This window comes from Myotis nattereri (genome assembly GCF_964212035.1).
Source record: "Myotis nattereri genome assembly, chromosome: 15".
Classification (NCBI taxonomy): Eukaryota; Metazoa; Chordata; class Mammalia; order Chiroptera; family Vespertilionidae; genus Myotis; species Myotis nattereri.
Genome location: NC_138090.1, coordinates 54,969,076 through 54,995,153, shown reverse-complemented (window position 1 = coordinate 54,995,153; position 26,078 = coordinate 54,969,076). Strand labels below are relative to the sequence as shown.

Sequence of the window (26,078 nt, the reverse complement as noted above, 5' to 3'; positions counted from 1 at the left end):
TATTTGTCTTCCTCGGTTTGGCTTATTTCACTTAGCATCGTATTTTCCAGGCCCATCCATGCTGCCCCAAAGCGTAAGAGATCCCTATTTTTTACAGCTGTGTAGTATTCCATGGTGTAAATGTCCCACAGCTTTTTTATCCGTTCATCTAATGATGGGCACCTGGGTTGTTTCCAAATCTTAGCTATTGTAAATAAGGCTGCTATGAACATATGGGGTGCATATACTCTTTCTGGTTGGTGTTTGGGGGTCACTTTCCCTAATTCGACCATCAGGACCCATCCCCAGGATGGGGGCGGGAGGGGGGTGGGGGTCTGCAGCCGCTGTCCATGGTACTGACTGTGATCGCTCTGTGGTTGTCTGGTTTCAGCACCATGGTCAGAGTCTATGGCACTTCTGCATTCGCTGAGCCCTTGTCATTGGTCCGCTATATGACCTCTATGCAGGAGTCAAATCCTATATAATAAAGAGGTAATATGCAAATTGACCGTCACACCCTCACACAAGATGTCCACACCCATGTCATCACAAGATGGCTGCCTCCGTGTGGTCACAAGATGGCTGCCTCCATGTGGTCACAAGATGGCCACACCCATGTCATCACAAGATGGCTGCCTCCATGTGGTCACAAGATGGCCGCCCCATGTGGTCACAAGATGGCCGCCCCATGTGGTCACAAGATGGCCGCCCCATGTGGTCACAAGATAGCCGCCCCATGTGGTCACAAGATGCCCGCCCCATGTGGTCACAAGATGGCCGCCCCATGTCATCACAAGATGGCCACCCCATGTGGTCACAAGATGGCCGCCCCATGTCATCACAAGATGGCCGCCCTATGTCATCACAAGATGGCCGCCCCCATGTCATCACAAGATGGCCGCCCCACGTGGTCACAAGATGCCCGCCCCCATGTCATCACAAGATGGCCACACCCATGTCATCACAAGATGGCCACCCCATGTGGTCACAAGATGGCCACCCCATGTGGTCACAAGATGGCCGCCCCATGTCATCACAAGATGGCCACCACAGATGGCCGGCCATTTGCCTCTGGGTCTATTTCAGTTCATCAGTTTATGTTGATCATTATATCCCACATATGGGTGAGATCATGTGACATTGATCTTTCTCCGACTGGCTTATTTCGCTTAGCATGATGCTCTGCAGTTCCATCCATGCCATTGCAAATGGTGAAAGTTCTTTCTTTTATATAGCAGCATAGTATTCCATTGTGTAGATGTACCACAGTGTTTTAATCCACTCATCGGCTGATGGGCACTTAGGCTGTTTCCAAATCTTAGCTGTGGTGAGTTGTGCTGCTATGAACATAGGGGTGCATATGTCCTTCCTGATGGGTGTTTCTGGTTTCTTGGGATATAATCCCAGAAGCACCACAGCTTTTTTTTAAGTCTAATGTCTAATCACACATGTATTGGTGTTTTGTTTTTGTTGTTATTGAATCCTCACTTGAGGATTTTTTTCCCCCTGATTTTTAGAGTGTGGAAGGGAGAGGGAGAGACGGAGAGAAACACTGATGTGAGACACATGGATTGGTTGCCTCCACCTGCCCCCAACTAGCCCAGGATCCTGCAACCAAGATAAGTGCCCATGACTGGAATCAAGCCTGGGACCCTTAAGTCTGCAGGCTGATGCTCTATCCACTGAGCCACACCAGCTAGGGCTACATGATGTAGGGAGCAGCTCTAGGGTCAATCCTCGGGCTGACCTGTGGCAGGGCCACAAGCAAGTCCCAGCCTGGAGGGCAGAGCTCTCTTAGGATAATTAAGCCTGACCTTGTAGCCCTCTCTACAGCCCTCCTAAGTAGCTAATGGGCTGTGGGAAGTGCGGCAAGTGTTGCCAAAAACAAGAACATTTGTATACATGTGAATCTACCCTTGTTTTAATCAGACTATACAATAAAGCATCAGCTTGCAGGCTGGGTCTGTCATGTCCCCATCCAGGCACGGGAGATCCACCAAGCCCCAGCTGTATTCTCTGCTCTGTCTTTTCTTCAATCCTTCACCGCCCCTCCTCAGGTTCACCCTTGGCCATGCTGGTGCGGCACAACATATAGTTTGTTTTATCCACTCATCTACTGATGGGCCCTTGGGCTGTTTCCAGATTTGGGCTTTTGTAAATAATGCTGCTATGAACACATAGCATACATAATGTATGCTGTGCATACATTCTTTCTGATTAGTGCTTCAGGATTCTAAGGATGTATTCCCAGAAGTGGGGTCCCTGGGTCTAATGCCAGTTCCATTTTTTTTATTATTTTTTGTTTAAAGTATTATGTAAGTCTCCTTTTCCCGCCATTGACTTCTCGGCAGCCGCCCCCACCCCCCAGCACATGCCCTCACCCCCCTACTGTCTGTGTCCATGGGTTATGCTCATATGTATGCATACAAGTCCTTTGGTTGACCTCTTACCCCCTCACCCTGTCACTTCCATTTTTTAACGTTTTGAGGAAACTCCATACTGTCTTCCACAGTGGCTGCACCAGTCCGCATTCCCACCAGCAGTGCACGAGGGTTCCACCTTCTCCACATCCTCGCCAGCACTTGTCTGTTGATTGGTGGATGGTGGCCATGCTGACAGGTGTGAGGTGACAACTCATTGCATCTCTTCATATGTCCATTGGCCGTCTGTACGTCCTCTTTGGTGAGGCATCTATTCGGGGTGTTTGTGTTTTTGTGCCACTCCATCTCTCCGTTACGCTATCCACTGCCCACCCCCATGCCATGCGCGTCTTTTATTTTTTATTTTTTCTGTCTCTCCTTCCTTGTGTGTTGTGTGGGTGTGTCATTGTGTCTCCATCTCTCTGGGCCCCTGAGGAATCGTCCTCACACCCAGATCTGACCCTCTGCGGTCACCTGTCCCCACAGGTGCTCAGGGCGATACAAGGGCCTGCCTATGGTGATGGGCAGCTTAGGGCTGGACATTCTGGCGGGAAATTCCCACCACAGGGTCCGAGCTGCCCCTGGAAAACCGCCTCCACCGCCTGGGTCTCACTGCTGGCTCCCTCTCTCTCTCTCTCTCTCTCTCTCTCTCTCTCTCTCTCTCTCAAAGGTAATTCTATGGGGTGATGGGAGAAAACCCATTTTTTTAAAAGATATGTTTATTGACTTCAGAGAGGAAGGAGAGAGAGATAGAAACATCAATGATGAGAGAGATCACTGATTGGCTGCCTCCTGCAACCCCCCCCCGCCCCCCCACTGGGGATTGAGCCCACAACCCTGACATGTGCCCTGACCAGGAATCGAACCCGGGACCCTTCAACCCTTCAGTCGGAAGGCCCTCTATCCACTGAGCCAAACCAGCTAAGGCTCTCCCCTTCTCTCTCTCTCTCTCTCTCTCTCTCCAGCAGCTGCAATCTGGAAGAAATTACTGGCCCCACAGCCAGACTTCCCCGGTTTCAGGAAATTCCAGGCTGCGCGGGGGGGAGGGGCCGGGCCGGGGGCGCGCCCCGCGCATCCCCCACCCCCTCGGCGTGTCCTCCGCGCACACCCAGGCCCGGCCCCCTCCCGCCCCCACACTCAGCCCCGAGGGGCCTCCGCGTCTCCACCGCCTCTTTCTAGTCCTTTAAATCCTAGAGGCAAACTTTTGGGGGGGTTGGGGGGGGACGATCAGGAAGGCTGGGCGGGGCCTGCGCCTTAACCCTGTGCGCCCCAGGCGGACGCAGCTGGACTGGGCGGCCACTCGCGCCCGTTTGGGCTCCGACCATGGCCCCCGAGAGGGGCTGACCCTTCCGCCCGGGTGCAGGTACGAGGGGACCGAGGCCAGGGGTGGGGCCCGGACTACCGGGGACATGGGGGGTGGGGGTGGCACCCCCAACTCCTGGGCTGAGGGGGAAGCGCTGGGAGCCGGGACACCTGGACCTGGAGCCCGCGGAGGTGGCCTCGGGGGCCCGGACGCCTCCCTGGGTCCGGATCCCCTCCCAGGTTCCGCCTGACACTCCCTTTGGCAGGTGAGGCCCGGCCCGGAGGAAGGAGGAAGAAGGCGCGGGCCCGGGACCCAGAGGCCGAGGCGGGCTCCGAACCCCGGACGGGGCGTCCCAGCCTGAGCCGAGCCCGAGCGCGCCGGACCCGCCCCGGCGAGGACCACGAGGTAAGTGGGGGGGCAGTGTGGGCCGGGGTCCCGGGGTCAGGGCCGGAGGGGGACGCGCCCGACAGCCGGGGAGACGGCGGGCGGCGGCGCGTCCGGGCCTCAGCCACGTGGCCCCCGGGAAGCGCGCCCCGCGGCCCCGGGAAGCGGGGACTGTCCCCTCCGGGTCCCCCCGCCGCGCGCGCCGCCTCTCCCACGGGGCTGGGAACCAGTCGGGCCGGATCCGGAGCGGGTTGTTATTTCCGTCCCGTTGGAGCGGGGGCCGCAGGGGCCGCAGGGGCCGAGGGGAGCCAGCTGTGCGCCCCCCCTCCCTTCCCGCCGCCTCCGCAGCTGGAGCGCAGGGAGGGGAGGGGAGGGGGCGCGCGGGCGGGGCGCGTCCTGGCTCCTGCCCCTCTGGCCGAGCGCGTCCCGTTGGCCCCAAACAAGGGCCCCTCTGTGGGAGCGTTGGCCGCGGAGGGACAAGCCTTTTAGGATCAGAAGCTCATTGCGTGGAGCGCAGGGCGCTGCCGGAGGGCGGGTATCTGCGAGGACAGGGGGACAGGGGGACAGGGGGACAGGAGCCCTGGCCGGGGCTCCGCGGGTGAGAGTGTCCTCCTCTGAGGCCGGGATTACAACCGGACCTCGGCGAGGGCACACACCAGCCTCCACCAATAATGCACCGGTAAATGGAACCGCAAATCAATGTTTCTCTCTCTTTCTCTTCCTCTCTCAAATCAGTCAATTAAAAAATTTTTATGAAAAGAGGACAGGAGGCTCAGAGAAGTGGAGGGAGGGACTTCACCCCGAGGTTTCAGAGCTGGCAGGAGGAGGAGAGGTGGCATTGAAAACCAAAAAACAGCCCTAGCCGGTGTGGCTCAGTGCATAGAGCACCGGCCCGTGGACGGAAGGGTCCCGGGTTCGATTCTAAGTCAAGGGCACGTACCTGGGTTGCGGGCTTGATCCCGGGCCCTGGTCAGGGCGCAGGTGGGAGGCAACCAATCCATGTGTCTCTCTCACATGGATGTTTTTCTCTCTCTCTCCCCTTCCCCTCCCACTCTCCCTGAAAGTAAAAAATAATAAAATAATAAAAGCAACGGAGAAAATAGCCTCGGGTGAGGATTAACCAAAACAAAAAACAACAACAACAAAAAACCATAAAAGCCATTTCTGTGATTGTTCTCATCTGGAATGGAAAATAAAAAAGGAAAAAGGAAAAAGAAGGGGAACCAAACCACCACGGCTGAGGGTATAGGAAATCCCTGGCCTTTATATCAAATCAAAACATCATTTTTTCCACGGGGAAGCTCGCGGCCCGCCCCATCCTCTGGGGGCTGTCCGCAATCTCCTGCCACCCTTAGCTCTGCAGGCCGCCCGCTGACACCCAAACCCAGCCCTCGACATTGCTGCTGTGTGATGCTGGGCCAGGCACCCCCCCTCTCTGAGCGAGCCTCGGCCACCACAGCTGTAAAGCAGACAGGATGACAGCGGTCTCCCCCTGGGTGGGATGATGTGAGGATTACAGACTTCATCCATCTGCGGGGCCCTCCTGGCCCGGAATAAGTGCTTGGGAAAGAAATCTTCAGCATCGCGAGAGTACCTTGCGACCACCCCTTGCACCCGGGCCTTCTGCTCCCTGTCTTTCGGCTGAGTCGACAGAGGTTTAGGGTTGGGGAAGTGGGTTCTGGGTCCCACAGAAAGGAAATAGCAGCCCAGGTGTGTTTGCGGTCAGAAACGAAGACCTGGGGAGAATGCTGGTGATGGGGCCATAGGAGGGTGGGGTGTGGGGGCAGCTAGGGCTGGGCAGGGAGAAGCAGTGGCCGAGAGCTGCCCGGGGAGGCATGGGAGCCAGGGGCTGGAGGCAGTCGAGGCGGTCGCTCTGGACTCTGGAGCCCCACGGAGCTGGCTTGGTTATCTTGGGCGAGTCGCCTCCTCTCTCTGAGGCCTGTCTGCTTCCTTGTCTGGGGCAGGGCACAATGACCTGAGGTGGGGCTGCCCTGAGCACATACTGAGCGTTGACTGTGTGCCTGCCGGGCACCGTGCTAAGTTCATGGCCCACAGCGCGCCTATCCTTGCAAAGAGACTCTGCAGTATTGTGTGAGTATCCTTCCATTTTCAAGCCGAGGACTTGAAGTCAGAAAGGTTAAGTCACTTGTCCAAAGCCACACAGCAAAGGGCACACACAGGCTGCTCCAAACCGGGGCAGTTGGCTTTCTGAGTTAATACTGGGCACCCAGAGAGAGGATTTTTTTAAAATTGATTTTAGAGAGAGGAAGAGAGACAGACCGGGAGGGAGAGAGAGAGAAACATGGATGTGTGAGAGAAACGCCGGTTGCTTCCAATGCACCCCAACTGGGGATGGAACCCACAGCCTAGGTGTGTGCCCTGCCTGGGCATCGAACCTGCCACCTTTTGGGGTACAGGATGATGCTCCAACCAACTGAGCCAGCTGGCCAGGGCAAGGATTTTGTCTTTGAAACTGTGGATTGAGATGCATTCGTGAGCGGAGGTCAGCATTTAAAAAAAAAAAAAAGATAAGAATTGAAAATATTCCAGTGCTTAGCATGTTTTAACAGTAAATCTTGTTTTGTACCTTTTTCCACTCACGCAGCTGACAGAGGGGGAGGAGGGGTGGTTGTTTGCACAGGTTGCAATAAAAATGTTTATTCGTCTAGATTGAGGTCAGAGAAGTCTGAGAAACATAGCTGAGGTGGTGAATCAAGACTGGTTCTCCCAGAGAAATAAATGCAGAGTGTGTGTGTGTGTGTGTGTGTGTGTGTGTGTGTGTAGGGTAGAGGGCAGTTCTCATGCACGTCCATCTAACGCAATTTTACGTTCTTCCGGCCTTACTTTTCACCGCTGGTCTTTCCCAGAGTGCCTCATTTCTAATGCTGGCTTGTTTGCTTTCCTCAAAGGATTCGATCAAACCTATAAATCTTGTTCCTCCGTGATGGCTGGGGACGCACACCTGGCCCCCCCACACTAGCACTGCCAATGGGCCGGCACCCTTGCAAATACAGTTTTCCATGTCGTGTTCTTTGAGGTTTTCCTTGTGCCCTGGGAGGGAGCTGGTGATGTTTCATCCATTTTACAGAAAGGAAACAGAGAGATTCCCGTCACGGATCCCAAGACCTGCAGCTGGCAAAGGGTGGGGCCTCCATTCAAACAGAGCCTTCGTCACAACCGACAGTTAGCACAAAGGCCGAGGTCATCACAGGCCCTCCCAGAGGTCTCATAACAGCAGCCCGGCTGCAGGATGTGGGCAAAGGTTGGCAGGCATTTCCCTGTAACATGAACCCTGAGTGTCCACGTGGCCAGGGGACACCTCGCTTACAGGGTATGTGCTGCCCGCCTCCAATTCATGCCATTGGGCCAATCTTGTAACGGAAAAGAGTTTGCTTTATCGTCATTATCTTACAAAAAGTGAGACATTATATTGTCTCTCTTTTTTTTAAATAACTATATGTCACAATCACTATTTTTTTAATATATTTTATTGATGTTTTACAGAGAGGAAGGGAGCAGGATAGAGTTAGAAACATCGATCAGCTGCCTCCTGCACACACCCCACTGGGGATGTGCCCGCAACCAAGGTACATGCCCTTGACCGGAATCGAACCTGGGACCTTTCAGTCCGCAGGCTGACGCTCTATCCACTGAGCCAAACCGGTCAGGGCTATATTGTCTCTTTCAAACTCAAATCATTCTCATCAGGACACACTGTGCCTCGATGCAGATTCCCAGGCCCGCCCTAAAAAAGGTTAGAATGCCCGGTTAGCATCTTCAGACAAGCCCCTTCCTTAGAGATGAAGTTGTATTTTGCGACTGCGTTTGGTAAAAACACAAATATAATCTGGACATTTTAAAAATAAATAAAACAGCTCAGCATTTTCCCGGGCCTCCGGAAGCGTGTGGGCCCCAGGCTCCGTGCCGGCTGCCCCCACGGGTGCCCGTCAGCCCTGGGTTCGGGGACCCCCATGTGTGAGGAGCTGGGGTTTTTGCCAAGTTTGGGGAGCACCCCCGAGGGTGGCTCACTGCCTGGCCTCTAGGCACCTCACGTGTTTGTTCTTACTGGAATCAGCACCGCGTGGTGGTCACGGGCAGACCCAGGGCTGAGTGAGATGTGACTCAAGCAGCTGCGACCTCGGGGCCTCGCGGAGCCGCAGTTTTACCCATCTGTAAAATGGGTGCAGTCCCCGCACCATCATCCTGTCTCTATGGGAGGCGTCCTGGGAGCGGCTGGCTAGACCCAGCGCTGGGGGTGCGGCTCCTACAGGGGTCCCCTCTGGACGGAGGCCCCGCTGACCCCCCTCCTCCCCCGCAGATGCCGGTGCTGAAGCAGCTGGGCCCCGCGCAGCCCAAGAAGCGGCCGGAGCGCGGCGCCCTCTCCATCTCCGCGCCGCTCGGCGACTTCCGGCACACGCTGCACGTGGGGCGCGGGGGCGACGCCTTCGGGGACACCTCGTTCCTGAGCCGCCACGGCGGGGGGCCGCCCCCCGAGCCCCGCGCGCCTCCCGCGGGGGCCCCGCGCTCCGCGCCGCCGCCCGCCGTGCCCCAGCCCCCGCCGCCCGCCCTCCGCGCGCCCGCGCCCGCCGACCCGCTGCTGTCCTTCCACCTGGATCTGGGCCCCTCGATGCTGGACGCGGTGCTGGGCGTCATGGACGCGGAGCGTCCGGGGGCCGCTGCCGCCAAGCCCGACGCGGACCCCGGCTCCGGGGCGCAGCACCCCAGGGCTCGCTGCCGCCCCAGCGCGGACCTCGAGCTGGACGACGTCATCGGCCTGTAGGCTCCCGGCTCCCCTGCCTTCCCGCACCCCACTTCTTTATACATAAACGACTAAGGTCTGCGCCCGCCTCTGTCTCTTCACTGCACGTGGGCAGAGGGTGAGGGGGTCCCGGCGCCTTTAAGAGTCAGGTGTGTCACCTGCGGCTCCGGTGCCGCGGAGACCGGACCGTCAGATGGACGTGGCCCCTGTGGAGAGCCGGGGGCGGGTCCCGACGTGGCCGCGCCCACAGGCCCATTCATTCGTCCCGACAGCGCCGCTGCGGGCCCGGGGCGTCCTGACGCCTCCAGCTGCGGGGCGGGGTGCAGCGGCCCTGCCCCGCGAGCCGCCGGGAAGAAGGCGCGGTCCCCGGAGGAGGCCCCCTGTCCCCCGAGGTGCGTTGGCTCGAATGCGAGGACGGCAGCGGCGTCGAATCTGAGCTACGAAGTTGGGTTTGCTCTCGCAGACGCCTGGCGGGCCCTGCGCCCGCGGAGGACGCCACGGAGGGCGGGGCGGCACAGGCCGATCCCGAGGCGGGGCCGGGGGAGGCGGGACGGCACGTGCCCGCATTAGCCGGGCGGAGGCGGGATCGCCAGGGACTGAGAGAGGCGGAGCCGTACAGGTAACCAGCGGCCGGCGGCCAGGCCGCGCGCCGGGGGCCCGGGCGGGAGGTGCACAGGTGGGAGGTGGGGGCGGGGCGGGTGGGGACGGACTCCAGGTGACACCGTGGGGCGGGCCCACGTGGGCCTGAGTCAGAGTCCCTGGCGCGCGAGGGCGGGCTTCCCGGATCGGGGCGCGGTCGGAGCGACCGCCGCTGACGACACAGCCGGGTCACCGCCCGGGTTCCTATGGCGGCGGCCGAAGAGCCCGCGTCGACCCTGGAGTCTCCCGCCGCGGAGACCCCGCCGCCGCCGGCCTGCCGCTTCTTCCTAGAGGGCCGTTGCCGCTTCGGCGCCCGCTGCCGCCAGCCCCACCCCGGGGATCCGACGCCGGCGCAGCCTAGAGGCGGGGCCGGAGCAGGGACCGAGGCCGGCGCCGGGGCCAAAAAGCCGCCGCTGCGCACCGCCGCGGCCGTCATCCAGCGCATCCGCTGGGACCCGCGCCTGGACCCCGCCGACTTCGCGGTGGGCTACACCGACCGCTTCCTGGGCGTGGTGGAGGAGCCCTTCGGCGCCTTCTGCTGGGACGAGCCGCTGGCGGCGCTCGGGCCCGGCTTGCTGGCCGTTCCGCAGCACCGCGTCCGCTACTTCCGCTTCCGCGGTCGCATCGTGTGGGATCGCGACTCGCGCACCGACCACGTCTTTGGCTCCGGCTCCGCGGAGGGCCGCGGGCCCACCATCCTGGACGCGCTCGACGGAGGGGACGTCCTCGGGGACGGGGAAGTGCGGGGTGACGCGGACGCGCACGAGGACGAGCACGCGCCCGGAACCAGAGAGGCGCCCGACAGCGGGGATGAGCGTGGAGTCGAGGACTCATCTGGGACCCGGGAAGCACAGGACTGCGCGGCTGCGCCCCCCTCTGGCGCCCCGGCAGGAGTGCTCGGACGGCCGCCTGGGACGGGCCGCGAAGCCGAAGCCCAGAGCCTGGTGCTGGCCGGGACTTCGGGGAAGGGCCAGGAGCTGGGCGGGGCCCGCAGTCCCGCTTCCCCGCCGATGGAGCCAGAAAGGGCGCTGATGCCGGCCGCCAAAGCCAGGACCAGAGAGGGGCAGACCATGGTGGTCCCAGGGCAGCCCCCGGATGACTTTTCCGAGACGAAAGAGGGGTGTCAAGTGGAGTGGGGTACTGAGGCCTGGCCCGAAGCTGGCGGAGAGGCCACCGCGGCCAGGGCCACAGCCGCTCGCCAGCCTCGGCCCACGCATTTTGTGGCCCTCATGGTGACAGAGCCCGGGCTGCAGGCGGGGGTGGCCAAGGCCCAGGAAGAGCTGGTCCGAGCTGCGCCATCGTGCGCTGCTTTCCTGGTGCCCCCCCGGGCCCTGCACCTGACGCTGGCCCTGCTGAGGCTGGCGGGCCCCGGCGAGACAGCGGCCGCGGTCAGTGCGCTGAAACGCGCCCTCTCAGATCCGGGACTCCAGGTACCCCCGCAGGTGACGTTTAGGCAGCTGGTGCTCCTGGGCCCCCATGTGCTCTGTGCGCCCCCCTCCCCGTCCCTGGAAAACATGGCCCAAGTGCTGAGCCAGAGGCTGGAGGCTGAAGGGCTCAGAGTGCTACAGCCCCTAGGGGGGCTGCACCCCCACCTCACGCTGGCCAAGGTCCCCCGGGGCTCTCAAGGCCGCCTCCCCGTGCCTGGGTCCAGCCCAGGGCAGGAGCTGGGGAGCCAGCTCCTGAGACAACTCTGGCTGTGCCGCTTGGGGAGGGCAGGGGACACCTACCAGCCCCTGGCGGAGATCCCCCTGGGGTGACAAACCGGACCTCGGTGCCAAACACGGGAGGAGATCCAGTCCAAGCAGGAGGGACAAAGCACACGCTCGCTCTCTCTCTTTAATTGTGGTTTCTCTCAAGCTTCCACACGTGCTCAGTGACCCAAAGAAAGAATGAAGGAAAGAAAGGGGGAGGGGAGGAGGGGAGGGGAGGCAGAGAAGGAATATCTGGAAAAAAAGCAGCCTGACAGTCCAGCTGTTTGCAAACTCATTGCACAACCTCCAATTACATGGCAGAAGAGGGAGGGAGGAAAAAGAAAAGGGGGGGAAGGAGGGAAAATAACTTAAATAAACACACAAAAAGAAACGAGAAGGAAATGTGCCGTGAGCTGGTGATCCATGAAGGCGGGGAGGGGAACCGTTTACCTGTGCTGAACCAGGGGAGGAGGGAGCAGGAGGGGGAAGAGGGGGGGAAGGGGAAAAAAAACTAGAAGAAACACTGGGGTGGCAGGAGGAGGGGACACGAGACAACTTAATACAACTGCAGACGAGGCGGCCCGGCCGGTGAGGTCCCGCGATGGCCTCCGGAGTCTTCCGTGCAGGTGGCAACGTGGATCTGCTGGTGGCCTGGTGCGGCGATGGCGTTTCTGGGGCGGGAGCCGAGGGCAAGACACAGTCTCTGCGGCTCCCCGCGCCCCGAGCAGAGGCCCCGGAGGGCTGGGCAACAAGAGTCTGTGGTGAGGTAGGCGGATGGGCGACGAGCGAGGAGCGGCGGGCAGCGTGCTGGTGCCCCCGCCGCGGCGGGCACGGGCGGAGCGGCCTGTCTTCTTCTGCGGGCCCCCTGGCATGAGATGGGCCAGGGTGCCGGGTTGGTACTGGAGTACAAGCTCGAGAGAGAGAGAGAGAAAACACTGAGACAGCATTAGTAGAGGTGCAGTGTGGACAGACCAAGCCCCCAACCCTCGGCTGCCCCCCCTCCCCATCCCATTCCTCTGAGGCAAAAATAAAAACGTAGAAAAATCTCTGTACAGACTCCCCGGTAGGAAAACGGGGGCAGGGATGGTGGCTCTTCCTGGAGCTCACTCCCCACAATTAATTTACAACCCAAGTCCATGGCTCAAAAACAAAATCTGCAGAGGTGGCGAGGGGCCGCAGCCCTGCCCCCACCCCCGTGGCGCGGTGCTCAGAAGGCGGACAGCTGCGCCAGGCTGAGGCGGCAGTCGATGCTGGTGTTGTCCGGGCCCGTGTAGGCCAGGCCTAGGGGCTCTAGGAAGGCCCGGCAGGCGGCCTCGCCCTCGAAGGCCAGCTCGGCCTGCAGGTAGGAGACTGGCAGCGCAGGGCGGAAGCTATGGAAACAAGAGGAGAATGTGATGAGGCGGGCGGCGGGCAGGGGCCCCACGAACAGGGAGTGGGTGCCCCCCTTCCGACACCCAAAGGGTTTCCTCAGCACATTACCTGCTGACCTCTGGTACCCACCCCTCACCCACCTCCCTACCTCTGGAGCTTGGGGGGCCCTGATCTGGGGCTGACAGCCCCAACCCCAGTTGTGCGCCCTTTACCCTCACTTACCTGTGCGGGAGGCCAGGAAGGAGGGGGAGGGAAGGGCCTCACCGGCTCTTCCACTGCTCCCAGGCCTGAGCAGTCCCTCAGAAGAGGGCCACTGTGGCCGAGGGCAGGGGCCAGGCAGATGGCCCATGGGGACAGGCACAGGACGGGAGGGTTGACTGCTACTCTGGGGACCCGGCTCTCACGGGACCCCAACCCTGGGTCTGAGCGCCTCAGGGATGCCCTGGGCACAGGTGTCAGCCAGCACTTCCTACACATCCCACACAGGAAAGTCTGGTTGTCACAGGAGACACCACTTGTTGAGCACGGGGCCTGCGCCCGGAAGCAGCTGCCTATAGGCTGAGTCATCGCCCTCACCCCCCCCCCCACCCCCCGGAGCTGATTGGCCAGGGCACAGCCACTGCGTGTCACCCAGGACACTAGTGGCTCAGAGAACTCGGAATGGGCCTTGCCCCAAGCCCATGTGTGGCCCCAGCCCTGCTGTCCATGGAGCCCGGGAGAGCCTGCTGCCCCCCGAGCTGGCCTCCTGGCCAGCCTGCAGGGACCCGTCTGCCAAGGAAAGGCAGTGCCAGGCCAGGCCAGGCCCCCCTCACCTAGGCAAGCACACACACTAACAAGGAAGAGTCCCGGCCCCGCTACCCGAGCTGGAGGCAGCTCAGGAGCTCCCCCGCCGGGGCCTGTCGGGCTGCAGAGGGCGGACGCACTGCCAGGAGGCAGCTCCTGTGCATCCTCACCCCGTTTCTGCCCATGTCCCCCTCTACTTCCGTGGCCCTAGAGCAGTGGTTCGCCACCTTCCTAATGCCACGGCCCTTTAATACAGTTCCTCATGTGGTGGCCCAACCACAGAATTATTTTCGTTGCAACTTCATCACTGTCATGTTGCTACTGTTATGAATCATAATGTAAATATCTGATATGCAGGATGTATTTAGGCGACCCCTGTGAAAGGGTCGTTCGACCGCCAAAGGGGTCGCGACCCACAGGTTGAGAACCGCTGCCCTAGAGGGTCCCTAACCTTCGGTTCAAACGTCCCGTCCCAGGCTCCACACCATCCACATGGATCGAAAGCTAACAGACATGGTGTCCAGGGCCCTCGCCCTCGGAGAGGCCGACAGCGGGCCCCATGAGTGCTGTGGGGCGCCAGGCACTGTGGGCTGGTCAGCAGCATCCTGGACTCTACCCGCCACAGGCCAGCAGCAGCCCCGGCTGTGACAACTGTGACAACAAAAGGCACCTCCTGACACGTCCCCGTCTCGCAGGAGACTCACTGCCCTAAGAACAGAGTCCCCTCGCTCTCGAGGACGTGGCGGGCACACCAATGTCGGGGGGACAGGCCCAGCCTGCCCGGCATCTCGCCCGTTTCCCTAACATCTGGCACCCGCAGAAGACTCAAGTCAAGTGGGAAGGGGCCCTGTCCCATCAGACCGGAAGCTGCCTAGATCAGGGCGTGTTTTCTAGTTTGTCTCTAGAGCAAGAGGTGCGGCAGGAGAGCCACGAGAGAAAGGCAGACAGAGGCCTCGAAGGCAGGGAGCCCAGAGCTGACCAGCCAGGGTCCCAGGTGATGTGAGTGGGAAGAAAACCAGCAGAGGGTGGAGGGACCCCGAAACGGAAAGAAAGAAAGAACGGTGGAAGAGGGCCAGAGGGAGGGCCGAGCAAAGGGGAGCAGGAGGCACAGCAGGGGAGGACGAGACGGGGAGAGAGGACGAGACAGGGAGAAGGGGCCAGGACAGACCGGGACACGAGCTAGAGGCCTGCTCGCCAGGCATGGAGGGGGAAGAGGGGGGGACGCGGGGGAGCTCAACTGAACATACGTTTTGATCATGGCCTTGAGGGCGGCTCTGCGCTCCCGGTCCACAAACTTGTCTATGAGGTAGCCAGACATACAGGGCGCGTGGCTGTAGAGCCGGAAGAAGCGGTGGTAGTTGCCCAGAGCCCAGGCTGCCCTCAGGGCCAAGGCGTGGGCCACACAGGGGTCCGTCTTCAGCTCCCGCGTCAGGTAGGCCAGCTCTGTGGTGATGTCGCCCGAGTTGTTGGTGAAGATGTAGTACAGGATGCGGTAGGCGGTGAACTCACCCACGTTGCCGGGCAGGCTCTCCGCGTACAGTGACTTGAGCTGCGTCTGGCACTGGTTGAACTCCTCGTGGTCACCCTGTGGGCGGGCAGGCGGGGAGGAGCAGCGTGAGGCTGGGGAGGAGCCCGGGAGGAGCCTGGGAGGAGCCCGGGAGCAGCCGGCAGCCCACTCACCTTCTCCAAGGCGATGCGGGCGTGTGTCTCGTACACCTCCACGGTGAATTCCGTGCGCACGCCTTGCACCTGGGGCAGCAAGGAGAGGAGTCAGGCCACAGCAGGGTGGGACGCACCCCCACCCCCAGCCCGTCGCCCAGCCCCAGCCCCTCACCGTCAGGTCCTGCCGGATGGACTTCATCTGCTCGCAGGCGAAGGCATAGTCCTGCTTCTCCTTCCACTGGGACTTGACCATGCACAGTGATTTCCTCAAGACCTGGAAGGCGCCACATGGAGCTCAGGGACACTCCCAACCCTGTCCAGCCCCCTAACTCGGTGTCTGAAAGGACGGCTGCGGCACCAAACCCGCCTAGTGGCCCCCGTGTGAGGAAGAACCCACAGGCCGCGGGAGAGCTCCTGGGCCAGTCCCAGGTCAGCGGCCGGCCTGCGTGCACCCGGGACACGAACACTCGCGGCCTTGTTCCTGGGCCTGTGAGGACCGGGGTCCTCTGTCCCATCCCCAGTAGGACCCGGAGGCCCGGAGGCCTGGCAAGTCCCCCGACAAGGCTGTGTGCTGGGGACTCAGGGACCGGAGGCACAAGCTGTGCTCCGTTCACCCTCCCAGTGCCCACCCCCCAGCCAGGCCCCGCCCTTCCCAGCACTTACCGCCACAGGGCGCACCGTGGACGGGTCGGGGGCGCAGGTGAGACGCAGGTAGTGCTTGGTGATGTCGGGGCAGGTGCCCACGATCTGCAGCTCCTGCCAGTCGGGGTCGCCCCCGCTGCTCTCCAGGCCGCCCACCTGCAGCACCAGGGGCTCGAGGCGCAGGCGGCGGGAATGTCCATGCTGGAAGCGGGCTGCCCGCTTCTGCTTCTTCAGCTCGCGCTCGGGGTCCTCACACTCCAGCGCCGCCATCCTCTTGCGGTTGCGCTTGGTGGGCGCTAGATCATGCCTGGGGGGGGGGGGGGGGGGCGCTGGTGAAGGAGACGGGCATCGAGCACCCAGGCCTCTGCTACGCGGCCCAAGGGCACAGCACCCTCCCTGGCCACCCACTCAAAGGCTCACTCACCTCTTGCCTCGCTGCGCCCTGCCTCGGCCCCGATCCATGTGGGCCCCCCGACCGCCCCGGCCCTTGGGGGGCGGGTTCCTGCGGCCCACAGGTTGACACTCATTCCCTGAGTAGGAACTGTCCGAGTCCGAGTGGGAGTCACTGTGGAAGCAGCAGGAAGGTGAGGCCCGAGCCGGCGCCCCCGCAGGCCCACCCCCGCCTGGGGCCTGCACCCACCTGCGGCGGAAGTGGCGGGTCGGGGACCGGGAGGAGGAGCGGGAACGGGATTCTGTGCTGGAGGAGGAGCTGTGGTCCTTCATGAAGACATTGCGGTTGCCGAACTTGGCAAAGTTGCCCCGCGCTCGGCCAGCACCCCCAGCCCCTGGCGTCCCTCGCTGTGACTGGGCACCCCCGCCCCTGGTCGTGCCGCCTGCCCCCCTGGGAGGGTGAAGGCTGCTGGGGGCCTCCCACCGCTTCTTCTTGGGGCTCTCTGCCACAGTGTCCCGAGTCAGCCTGAGGACAGAGCAGGACATCACCAACCCACGCCTCCCACCCAACCGGCCATCTGCCCCAGGGACACTCCACCCTGATGATTCGCCCACCTGCCTCCACGGGCCTCAGCTCCAACCCTTGGCCCCGCCCAGCACCCAGGCAGCCCTGGCCTCGTCTCCAGGCTGGACTCACCCGGGCAGAGGCTCCCGGCTCCAGTCGATGGTATAGGCCGAGCCATCCTGGAGCCGGGCCTGCAGCACCTCCTTGAGCAGCTTCTCCGTGCGGTCCTTGTCCTCTTCCGACTCGCAGGCCGTGAAGCAGCGCTCCACATACTCCTTCATGTCCTGCGGCCAGTCGTCTGGCTTCCCGGACAGGTTCCCCCTGCGCAAGGGCGGAAGTGGGGACTCAGCTGGGAGCACCCACTCCGGCAAAGCCTGTCACCACAGCCGCCGCTCCGGGAGCTGACGCACAGGCAGGCACGACTGACTCCAGCGTTTCTTTCCCTCCCGTTGAACGCTCACAGCCACCCCGAGGGAGCCACCCCGCCCTCGGGAGCAGCAGGGCCTGCCTGCGTCCTCGGGTGCCGAGTACCGGGCAAGGGCCGTCACCTGTGGTTCTGGGCCTTCTCGGGGTTGGGCTGGGGGCCGAAGCCGCTGTGCTGGCCCTCCGAGGCGGAGCTGAAGTTCTGGTTGGTGACAGCGAAGGGCCGCTTCTGAATGTTGAACTTGAGACCACCCGTGCCGGGGGCCGCTGGGGGTGGGGAGCAGCGAAAGCTGGAGTTAGGCCCACCCCAGACCCTGGGAACAGCGGGCCCAGCTCCAGGCAGCCCCGAGGCCTTGGGACAATCCCTGCACCCCGTGCCCCGTGCCCCCGCCGAGGCTGAGGCCCAGCCGCGCCCTGGCTTCCTGCGCTGCCCACTTACGCTTCATGCGGTTCCACAGCTGCTGGCCCTTCTTGGGCTTGGCCGGCTCGGGGTAGCTGTGCTGCCCGTAGGCCTGGCCCGGGGTGGGCCCCGCCTGGCTGTGCTGTGTGGCTGGCGTGGTCCCAGGCTGCGGGCCGCTGCTCAGAGCGTGAGCCCCGTGTGAGGGGTTGGAGGGCTGAGGGGGCTGAGCTGCTGGCAGCTGCGGGGGAGGGGCCTGGTAGGACCGTCCATCGTCCATGCCGGGCACGGGGGGCTGTCGGAGGGAGTGGCGCTGAGGGCAGACCAGAGCCTCCGGCTGCTCTCACACCCAGGTCACATCACAGCTTTCAGCCCCGCCATGACCCTCCCCTGGGGAACGGGGTCTCCTAACCACCCTTCCACGGCTGAGAAGGCGGGAAGATGGGCTCAGACAGGCGCTCCTTTCCATGGCCCCAGCTGGTAAGTGGCAGCAGCCACGCCCCCCCCCCGACTCCCTCCACAGTGGTTATGGTCTGAGCATGTGTACCGTATCAGCCATGGCGCACACACGCTTACACACTCCCAGCAGCTCTGTAATAAGCCAGTCACCATTCTCACTGAGCTGGCTGAGCAGCAGGTCACAGAACTTGTACTCACGCCCCAGAGGGGGTGCTGGGATTCGAACCCAGATCCCTCACCTCCCTGCACTAGCTCCACTACTCCGCCAAAGTGCATGTAAGTGCAAGGCCAGATCATGTGTGCAGCTGTGCACAGGTGCACATGCGGGGGGAACGCACAGATAAGCTGCCACACTACAGGCTGCCCCCACCATCACCCCAACAGCCTAGGCCCTGGCCTTGCTAAGCCCCAAACCCATCCTGGTTTCAAAACCTCTGCTCTGCCCTCTTCATTCTCAAAGCAGGACCTGCTGGGCAGGAGGCTCAACAACACTCACAAACTACATCCCCAGCCGGAACCTGACACAGACACGGGCTGGGCGTTACCTGGTTCAGAGTGCCTTGGTGCTGGGGGGCTGCTGGCTGCTGGGGTGTGGCTGAGCCGTAGGAGCCGGCCATCCCGTACTGGGAGGGGGAGCCGTAGCCCTGGTACATGCTCTGCACAGGCAGGGAGGAGGGTGAGTGGCAGGCCGGCTCCCCTCCTCCTGCTGCTCAGCAGCCAACACAGTCCTGACCCTGCCCTCATCACTCAGCCCTCTGCTTCTCTCTCTCCCACACGAATGCACCAAATTCTCTCACACTAAGGGAAGTGTTAAATAGAATTAAAACCTCTAGCAAGCCTATATCCCACTTGCGCTCGCTCTCAGAATTCTCTCCCTGTTCCACAGTAACTGCTGTGTGCCAGCTCCTCTAAGTGGGACCCTGGACAGCCCCTGCCCGAGCGAAGCTGGCACTCAAAATACACGCGGCTGCAGACACACGTCACCCGCCCAGCATAAGTGCTGAGAAAGAACAGGCCGAGGAGAGCAGCAGAGCGGAGGGCAGGGCAGGGCGCACGTCTTTCAATAACAAAGCTCCTCAGAGAAAGGCGCCCTCTGGGGGGCGAGGCTGGGCCCGCAGGAAGCACAGTGGCCGCAGGGCACACGTGGCCGTGGTGTGGGCAGATGGAGGTCCCGTGCAATGAGCACGGGGTGGGCGGGCGGGGACCTGCAGTGCCACAGGGATGGGACGGGGACGGGGACGGGGACGGGGAGGGGACGGGGACGGGGAGGGGACGGGGACGGGGACGGACGGCACACTCACCACGGGGTAGTAGTAGCTGTAGGGGTAGGCGTAGCTGTACTGCTGGTACCACTGGTAGTACTGCTGCTGCTGCAGCGCCGAGGCTTCCGCCTGAGACACATACTGTGGGGAGAGGCCCGCGCCGTCAGCCTGGGCAGCGGGAGCCCACGGGCCACGCCCCCTTAATCAGGAAACAGGGTAACCGCCCAGGACCAGAACTGGGGCCGTCTCCACAGAGCCAGCCTCTGCCCTCAGACTCAGCACCTCAGGGACGGGGACACGTGGCACCCTGGGCGCTTCGCGGAACGGCCCTCGCCTCCCCCACTCTGGGGGCACTCTGACGCGGTGACCCGAGCGGGTGCCAAGCTGTCCCTCCCCCAGCGACCCCCCGCCAGGGTGCCCAGGCCGTGTGGCCTCCTCACCTGTGAGCTGGCCACAGGCCCGTTGCTGCTGGCCTTGGAGCTGCCGGCAGCGCCCGCCTTGCTGATGCTGGCCAGGGCCTGGCGGGCCTTCTCCCACTCCGGGTTCTCGTGCATGGGCGTCTCCAGGCCGTTCTCCCTGCCCGCCCCGGCCACCATGCCGTACTGGGAGGACCTGCGGAGAGCAGAGTCGGCTGCTGTCCCGACTGCGCGGGGAGGGGGGCGAGGTGGGAAAGGCCACCACCCACCCTGTGGGATCACAGGTCCCTCACGGGCTCCTGCAGCCTAAAGCCCCCAATCTAGGACGTGCTGACACCCGGTTTGTGTGGAGTCCATGAGATTCCCTACCTAACGGACCTGTGCAGGGCCTGGTGCACAGCAGTTGTTAAATATAAAGCAAACGGAGCGCTACGACACCTGCAGACCTGAACACAGGCCTGGTGCCTGGCAGGTCTAAGTGGTCTAGGAACAATGAATTCTGCCCAACACCACCCCACTCCGCAGGCTATAATCACACTGTTTTGGAAAAAATAAGGAATTCTTTCTGACAACACCCCACTCAGCAGGTTATAATCACACAGTTTTAGAAAAAAATAAGGAATTTGCAAGAAGATAAGCGGCTGAGTAAGCGCTGGAGGTTGCCCCCAATCGGTTCACTGAAGGAAGCATCGCGATCTTGCAAACCAGCACTGGACGGTGGCAAGTGAGGGCTCCGAAGGCTTGACGCCCCCACAGGGCAGCCCAGGCTCCCTCACTCTGGCCTGACCCCCAGGGGCGGCGGCATCACTGCCCCTGGCGCCCAAGGCCCTACCCCGAGGAGGAGGAGGAGGAGGAGGAGGAAGAGGAGGAGGAGGAGGAGGAGGAGGAGGAGGAGGCTGGGGCTCGCTCCTCTTGCCACCCCCCTTCCCTGCCCCCCCCCCCCCGTCCCTCTAGCCCACTAACCAGTCTGTGCCGCGCTGATCACCCACATTGGCCGCCATCTGGACCCTGGGGTGTAAGGGGGGGACCTCGGGAGCCAGATTGCTTTTTCACCGTCTGCAAGAAAAGGATCCGTTAGGACAGTGGTTCTCAACCTTCCTCATGCCGCGACCCTTTCATACAGCACCTCATGTTGTGGGGACCCCCAACCATAAAATTATTCTCGTTGCTATTTCATCACTGTAGTTTTGCTACTGCTATGAATATTAATGTAAATATCTGATATGCAGGATGTATTTTCATTGTTACAAACTGAACATAATGAAAGCATCGTGTGATTCATCACAAAAACAATATGGAATTATATATGTGCTTTTCGATGGTCTTAGGCGACCCCTGTGAAAGGATCGTCCGACCCCCAAAGAGGTCGCGACCCCCAGGTTGAGAACCGCTGCGTTCGGGAGACTCAAGCAGCAGCAAAAGAGACGATGTCACAAAGTGGGGGCGAGAAGCAGATGGACTCAGGGAAGCCAGGCAGGAAGGGGAGCCCGGGGCAGAGTGTGGGACCAAAGGGCCACCGCAGGGGCGGGGCTGGCCTCCCCGCAGGGCTCTGGGTGGATTCCCCAGGGGGAAGGAGGAGGATCTGAAACCCACTATGAAAGGGGAGGAGGGGCACCCCGAGACAGGGGAGGTCAGAGGGCGGGGCGGGGCCTCCCCAAGGGTGAGGAAGGACTGCGAATTCCTGAGCAGCGGCGGGAGAGAGGGCACCTCCGGGCTGGGAGACCCAGCCTCTGACCCAGCCTCGAATAAAACACAGAGGGGGAAAGAAAGAAACAAAACAAAACAAAACAAAACACAGCGGAAAGGGGTGTTCCCGGAGAAGCCGAGGGCGCCCAGGGGGAAGGTGGCCGTGAGGCCTAGACAGCTGAGCACAGGGGCGGGGACCCTCCTCCTGCCCGGGGGCAGCTGGATGCTTGTAACCACAATCGAGGCCCATACAACACCCATCAGCTTAAAAATGGGTCAGACATTTCATGAACGCACCCTCCCGCCGCGGCAGGGCCAGACCAGAGGATGTGGGGGCCCCGGACTGGACGCTCCCCGCCCATCTTGAGAGAGAGAGAGAGACAGACAGACAGACAGACTGACTTCAGAAAGGTTCCCGAAGGCTCCCGACCTAGAGGGAGGGGTGGCCCGCGGGGAGGAGGTGGGGGTCAGCAGGGAAGCCGCGGGGTGCCGGAGCCCTTTCGGAGGGTAAGGGTGGGGTGGGAAGGATACAAGGAAGTGAATGGGTGTCCTGGGGCGCAAGGACTGGGGGGCGGGTCCTAAACGCGAAGGAATAATGACAAGTGCGGGTGAGCGCCAAGGCGAATCCGGCTGGAGAACCCGGAAATCCCACAAAAGCGAGGGGACGGCCCTGGGGAAAGTCTTCAAGGGGAAACAGAAGGGGGGGCCCCGGTGGGAGGCTGCGGAAAGGCCCGGCGGGGTCCGGGGGGAGGGTCCCGGGCAGGAGTAAAAGGCGGAAGCACCGGGCACCGGGCCGCCCGGCAGGCAGATTCGGGGGGACGGGACCGGGCGGGGGGAAGAGGCAGAACCAGCCCGACCCCCGCACCTGGCCCGCGAGCCACCGCCCCGGCCGCGCCGCGCGTGCGCACCGCGTTCCCGGGAAAGCAGCCGGCGCCAGGCCCCCCACCCCCGTCGCCCGGGACAACGCTGTCGTCTCCCTGGCACCGCCCAGCCAATAGGAGATAAGGGGCGCCGGGGGCCCAGGAATTCCAAGCGACCGGCGGGCAGCGGCGAGCGACACAGCACGGGCCGCGGGGTGCGCCGCCGCGCGCCCCACCCGCCCGCGCAGGCGCAGTGCCGCCCGCGCCGCCACACCCTGTGGACGCTCGCGCGCCGCGGCCGTTGAGGTGACAGCCACCAAGGCCTCAGGGCCCCGCGGGGCGTGAGGCCGGAAGCAGACGCCGCTCCGACGCGCCCGCCGGCTCCCCGCCCCTCACACCCACCTCCGCCGTTCGCCCCGGGGACTCGGCAGCTGCGGGCCAAGGCGACACCACCACCTCCGAGGAGAAGCTCGCGAGCTGGCTGACTCCGGTCTTCCTTGAGCTTCGACGTTCGGAGCCCGGCGTCATGACGTCAGCCGCAGGCCTCGTCCCGCCCCGCCCCCCAATGGGCGACGCTTCACAGCCAATGGGCGTCGCGCTCTGGGCTTTGAGCCCGCCCTCCCGCCTACGCACTCAGCGGGCGGGCTCTCCTGACAAGCCGGAAGACGGGGTGGGGACGGTGGCCCCGAGGGGACACGCGCGACCGGGTTTGGCGTTGCGTTCGTCCTTTGGCCGAGTTTTGGCTGCGTTCGTGGTAGCCATTTATTATTCCGATTGTAGACATAAACCAAGGTGGCTGGGACTTGTGGGACTGCCCGCCGCCCAGGGATGGGGGAGCCTGGGGAAGGGAATGACGAGCGCAAAAAGGGGTGAACACAGGCCCCACCGGAAATGGAAGCGCCCTCAGTCCCTGAAACGGCACGGCGTGTCCGGCAGAGGGGATAGCGGGTGCCCACGCTCGGAGACAACCCCGGCTTAGGTGGGCAGAGAGGGGGGGATGGCAAAATACAGGTGTGGGGTCCTGGTGAAGAGGCAGGCCCGTAGAGGGGGGCAGGTAGCAGGTCCGTACACGGGGGCAGGTAGCAGGCCCGTACAGGGGGGCAGGTAGCAGGTCCGTAGAGGGGGGCAGGTAGCTAGCCCGTAGAGGAGGGCAGGTAGCAGGTCCGTACAGGGGGGCAGGTAGCTGGCCCGTACAGGGGGGCAGGTAGCCGGTCCTGCGAGGCCGCTGATGGAGGCGGAGGAGTGTTTGCACCATCTCTGTAAACAGGACTATTTTTTAAAAAATATATATTTTATTGATTTTTTACAGAGAGGAAGGGAGAGAGATAGTTAGAAACATCGATGAGAGAGACACATCGATCAGCTGCCTCCTGCGCACCCACTACTGGGTGCGCAACCCAGGTACATGCCCTTGACCGGAATCGAACCTGGGACCCTTCAGTCCGCAGGCCGACGCTCTATCCACTGAGCCAAACCGGTTTCGGCCAGGCCTATTTTTTTAAACGTCTCGTAGCGAAACTTGCAAGTGTTTCCCTCCAGGACCCGGATAAAGCCACCCTGTCCGGGTGCAGGACGGGTCACGGCAGCGATAGCAGCCGGAGGAGCAGCATTCCTAGGCGCTTCCTCCCCAGGTTCTGCTGCTCTGCGCCTTCCTGTTGATCCCTGCGTCTCCTGTGGTTGCCATTAGAGTAGTTGTGGATTCACAGAAAGGCTGGGGGCGGGGGGGGGGGGGGGGGGGGGGCGGTGCAGGGCCCCGATGCCCTCCGCCCCGGGTCCCGATGCCCTCACCTCCCTTGACTGTAGGATCTGTCACAACTAAGAAGCCCACGTTGGCACGTGGCTACTCCCTAGACCGCAGACTTCGTGTGAATGTCGTCACCACGGGGGACCACAGTGTATTCAGTATTTAGGGTCCCTTTAGTTTGTCCCCCCTGTATTTAAGGTGGGTTCTTGTACCCAGCATCTATTCTAGTCGGATCTTTCTTTTCCCTCTAAGCCTGCAGTCTCTGCCTTTTATTTATTTATTTATTTATTTATTTATTTATTTATACTTATTTATTTATTTTGAACAATTTCCCGAAAGAGCCAAAGGTTCCGCCCTAACCTGCTTTGACCGGAGTTCCACCCCTATAAGCCCCTCCCCTCTTAACCTCTGCCTTTTATTTTTTTTAAAATATATTTTATTGATTTTTACAGAGAGGAAGGGAGAGGGATGTAGAGTTAGAAACATAGGTGAGAGAGAAACATCGATCAGCTGCCTCTTGCACACCCACTACTGGGGATTTGCCCGCAACCAAGGTACATGCCCTTGACGGGAATCAAACCTGGGACCCTTCAGTCCGCAGGCCGACGCTCTAGCCACTGAGCCAAACCGGTCAGGGCCAATCTCTGCCTTTTAAAAGCAGTGTTTGTCACTGTTCTTTAACGTGATCATTGGTATGGTGACATTTAAACCTGTTGACTTGCTATAGCATTTCTATGTGTCCATGGTTCTTTTTTTCCTTTTCTGGCTTTTTTTTTTTTAGAGTTTAAAGTGAAAGAGAGTTTATGAGTGAAGCAGTGAGACAGAGTGAGCTACTCCAGGGACAGAGCTACTCCCCTCTCCTCATTTTATTTTATTTTTTTTAGGTTTGTTTTTTTCAGAGAGAGGGAGGGAGAGGGGAGAGAGAAACATCAGTGATGAAAGAGAATCATGGTTCGGCTGCCTCCTGCACGCCCCACACTGGGGATCGAGCCCACAACCCGGGCATGTGCCCTGATGCGGGAAGCAAACCGTGACATCCTGGGTCATAGGTCGACGCTCAACCACTGAGCCACCCCAGCCAGGCGTCTTTTCCTGCCTTCTTTTGGTTTGAACACTTTTAAAAAGTAGACTTTGTTTTTTTAGAGCAGTTTTTGGGGGGCCTTTGGGAGGTGCTGTGCCTCAGTTCCCCTCCCTTCAAGTCCCGTGGCGGGAAACACTCTGATGACAGCGGCTGCAGGGCTTTCAGGGCTCAGCTCGACATTCCCCATCTCTCCGGGATCTCTCTCCGCCCTGGACTGATGTTCAGAGTCTTGAGCACCATCATTGTTGCACATATTTCGTCCGGTTTTGGGGCTGTTTTCAGGAAGGAGGGCAAATCCAAGTCCCTGTTCCTCCATCTTGCTTGGCAGTGAAACTGCTTATATGTTGTCATTTTGAAATAAAAAGATTTCCTGTTTTGTTTTTTTTCTTAATATATTTTTACTGATTTTTGTGCCATGCCAGCACAGCCAAGGGTGAACCTGAGGAGGGGCGGTGAAGGATTGAAGAAAAGACAGACAAGAGAATACTGCTGGGGATCTGTGGATCTCCCGTGCCTGGATGAGGACACACAAGACCCAGCCTGCAAGCTGATGCTTTATTGTATAGTCTGATTAAGACAAGGGTAGGTTAACATGTATAGAAATGTTCTTGTTTGGGCAACACTTGCTGCACCTCCCACAGCCCATTAGCTCCTTAGGGAGGAATTGGGGAGGGCTACAAGGTCAGGCTTAATTATGCTCGGAGAGCTCTGCCCTCCAGGCTCGGACTTGTTTGTGGCCCTGCCACAGGTCTGCGTGACCCTAGAGTTGCTCTCTACAGATTTTAGAGAGAAAAGGAGAGGGAGAGAGAGAAACATCAATGGCGAGAGAGAATCATGGATCGGCTGCCTCCTCCACGCCTCACACTGGGGATCCAGCCCGCAACCTGGGCTTGTGCCCTGACCAGGAATCGGACCATGACCTCCTGGTTCATAGGTCGACACTCAACCACAGAGCCATGCCTGCCGGGCAAAAGATTTTACTTTTCTTTTTGTTTTTTTTAATATATTTTATTGATTTTTTACAAAGAGGAAGGGAGAGAGATAGAGAGTTAGAAACATCGATGGGAGAGAAACATCGATCAGCCGCCTCCTGCACATCTCCCACTTGGGGATGTGCCCGCAACCCAAGTACATGCCCCCGACCGGAATCGAACCTGGGACC

At 61.1% G+C, this 26,078-nt stretch overlaps 3 protein-coding genes across 3 annotated transcripts; 2 read left to right on the top strand and 1 right to left on the bottom strand.

The window, feature by feature from the left end:
- Positions 1–3,627: 3,627 nt before the first annotated feature.
- On the top strand, positions 3,628–8,926 carry CDC42EP5 (CDC42 effector protein 5). The gene is made up of 3 exons (XM_081107162.1): positions 3,628–3,762; positions 3,968–4,107; positions 8,405–8,926. Exon 3 carries the CDS (start codon positions 8,405–8,407, stop codon positions 8,864–8,866), a length of 462 nt encoding a protein of 153 aa, XP_080963288.1. The 5' UTR covers positions 3,628–3,762; positions 3,968–4,107; the 3' UTR covers positions 8,867–8,926.
- Positions 8,927–9,688: 762 nt separating this feature from the next.
- Positions 9,689–11,249, top strand: LENG9 (leukocyte receptor cluster member 9). The gene has a single exon (XM_081107140.1). It carries the CDS (start codon positions 9,691–9,693, stop codon positions 11,239–11,241), a length of 1,551 nt encoding a protein of 516 aa, XP_080963266.1. The 5' UTR covers positions 9,689–9,690; the 3' UTR covers positions 11,242–11,249.
- Positions 11,250–11,302: 53 nt separating this feature from the next.
- On the bottom strand, positions 11,303–20,565 carry LENG8 (leukocyte receptor cluster member 8). Its single transcript, XM_081107139.1, has 14 exons — positions 20,509–20,565; positions 19,570–19,741; positions 19,169–19,270; positions 18,413–18,523; positions 17,451–17,703; positions 17,137–17,278; positions 16,721–16,909; positions 16,274–16,549; positions 16,058–16,198; positions 15,655–15,940; positions 15,164–15,265; positions 15,010–15,078; positions 14,577–14,914; positions 11,303–12,545 (listed from the first exon to the last, which is right to left on the bottom strand). Exons 1-14 carry the CDS (start codon positions 20,544–20,546, stop codon positions 12,383–12,385), a joined length of 2,382 nt encoding a protein of 793 aa, XP_080963265.1. The 5' UTR covers positions 20,547–20,565; the 3' UTR covers positions 11,303–12,382.
- Positions 20,566–26,078: the final 5,513 nt, after the last annotated feature.

Bases quoted from the DNA above. Each gene is read 5' to 3' on its own strand.
- LENG9 (XM_081107140.1), top strand. From the start codon at position 9,691: ATGGCGGCGGCCGAAGAGCCCGCGTCGACCCTGGAGTCTCCCGCCGCG.
- LENG8 (XM_081107139.1), bottom strand. From the start codon at position 20,546: ATGGCGGCCAATGTGGGTGATCAGCGCGGCACAGACTG. The intron at 16,910-17,136 runs GTGACGGCCCTT...GCCCTTGCGCAG, and splicing joins GAGAAGGCCCAGAACCACAG to GGGGAACCTGTCCGGGAAGC. The intron at 14,915-15,009 runs GTGAGTGGGCTG...GCCCGCCCACAG, and splicing joins CCCGCATCGCCTTGGAGAAG to GGTGACCACGAGGAGTTCAA.
- CDC42EP5 (XM_081107162.1), top strand. From the start codon at position 8,405: ATGCCGGTGCTGAAGCAGCTGGGCCCCGCGCAGCCCAAGAAGCGGCCG.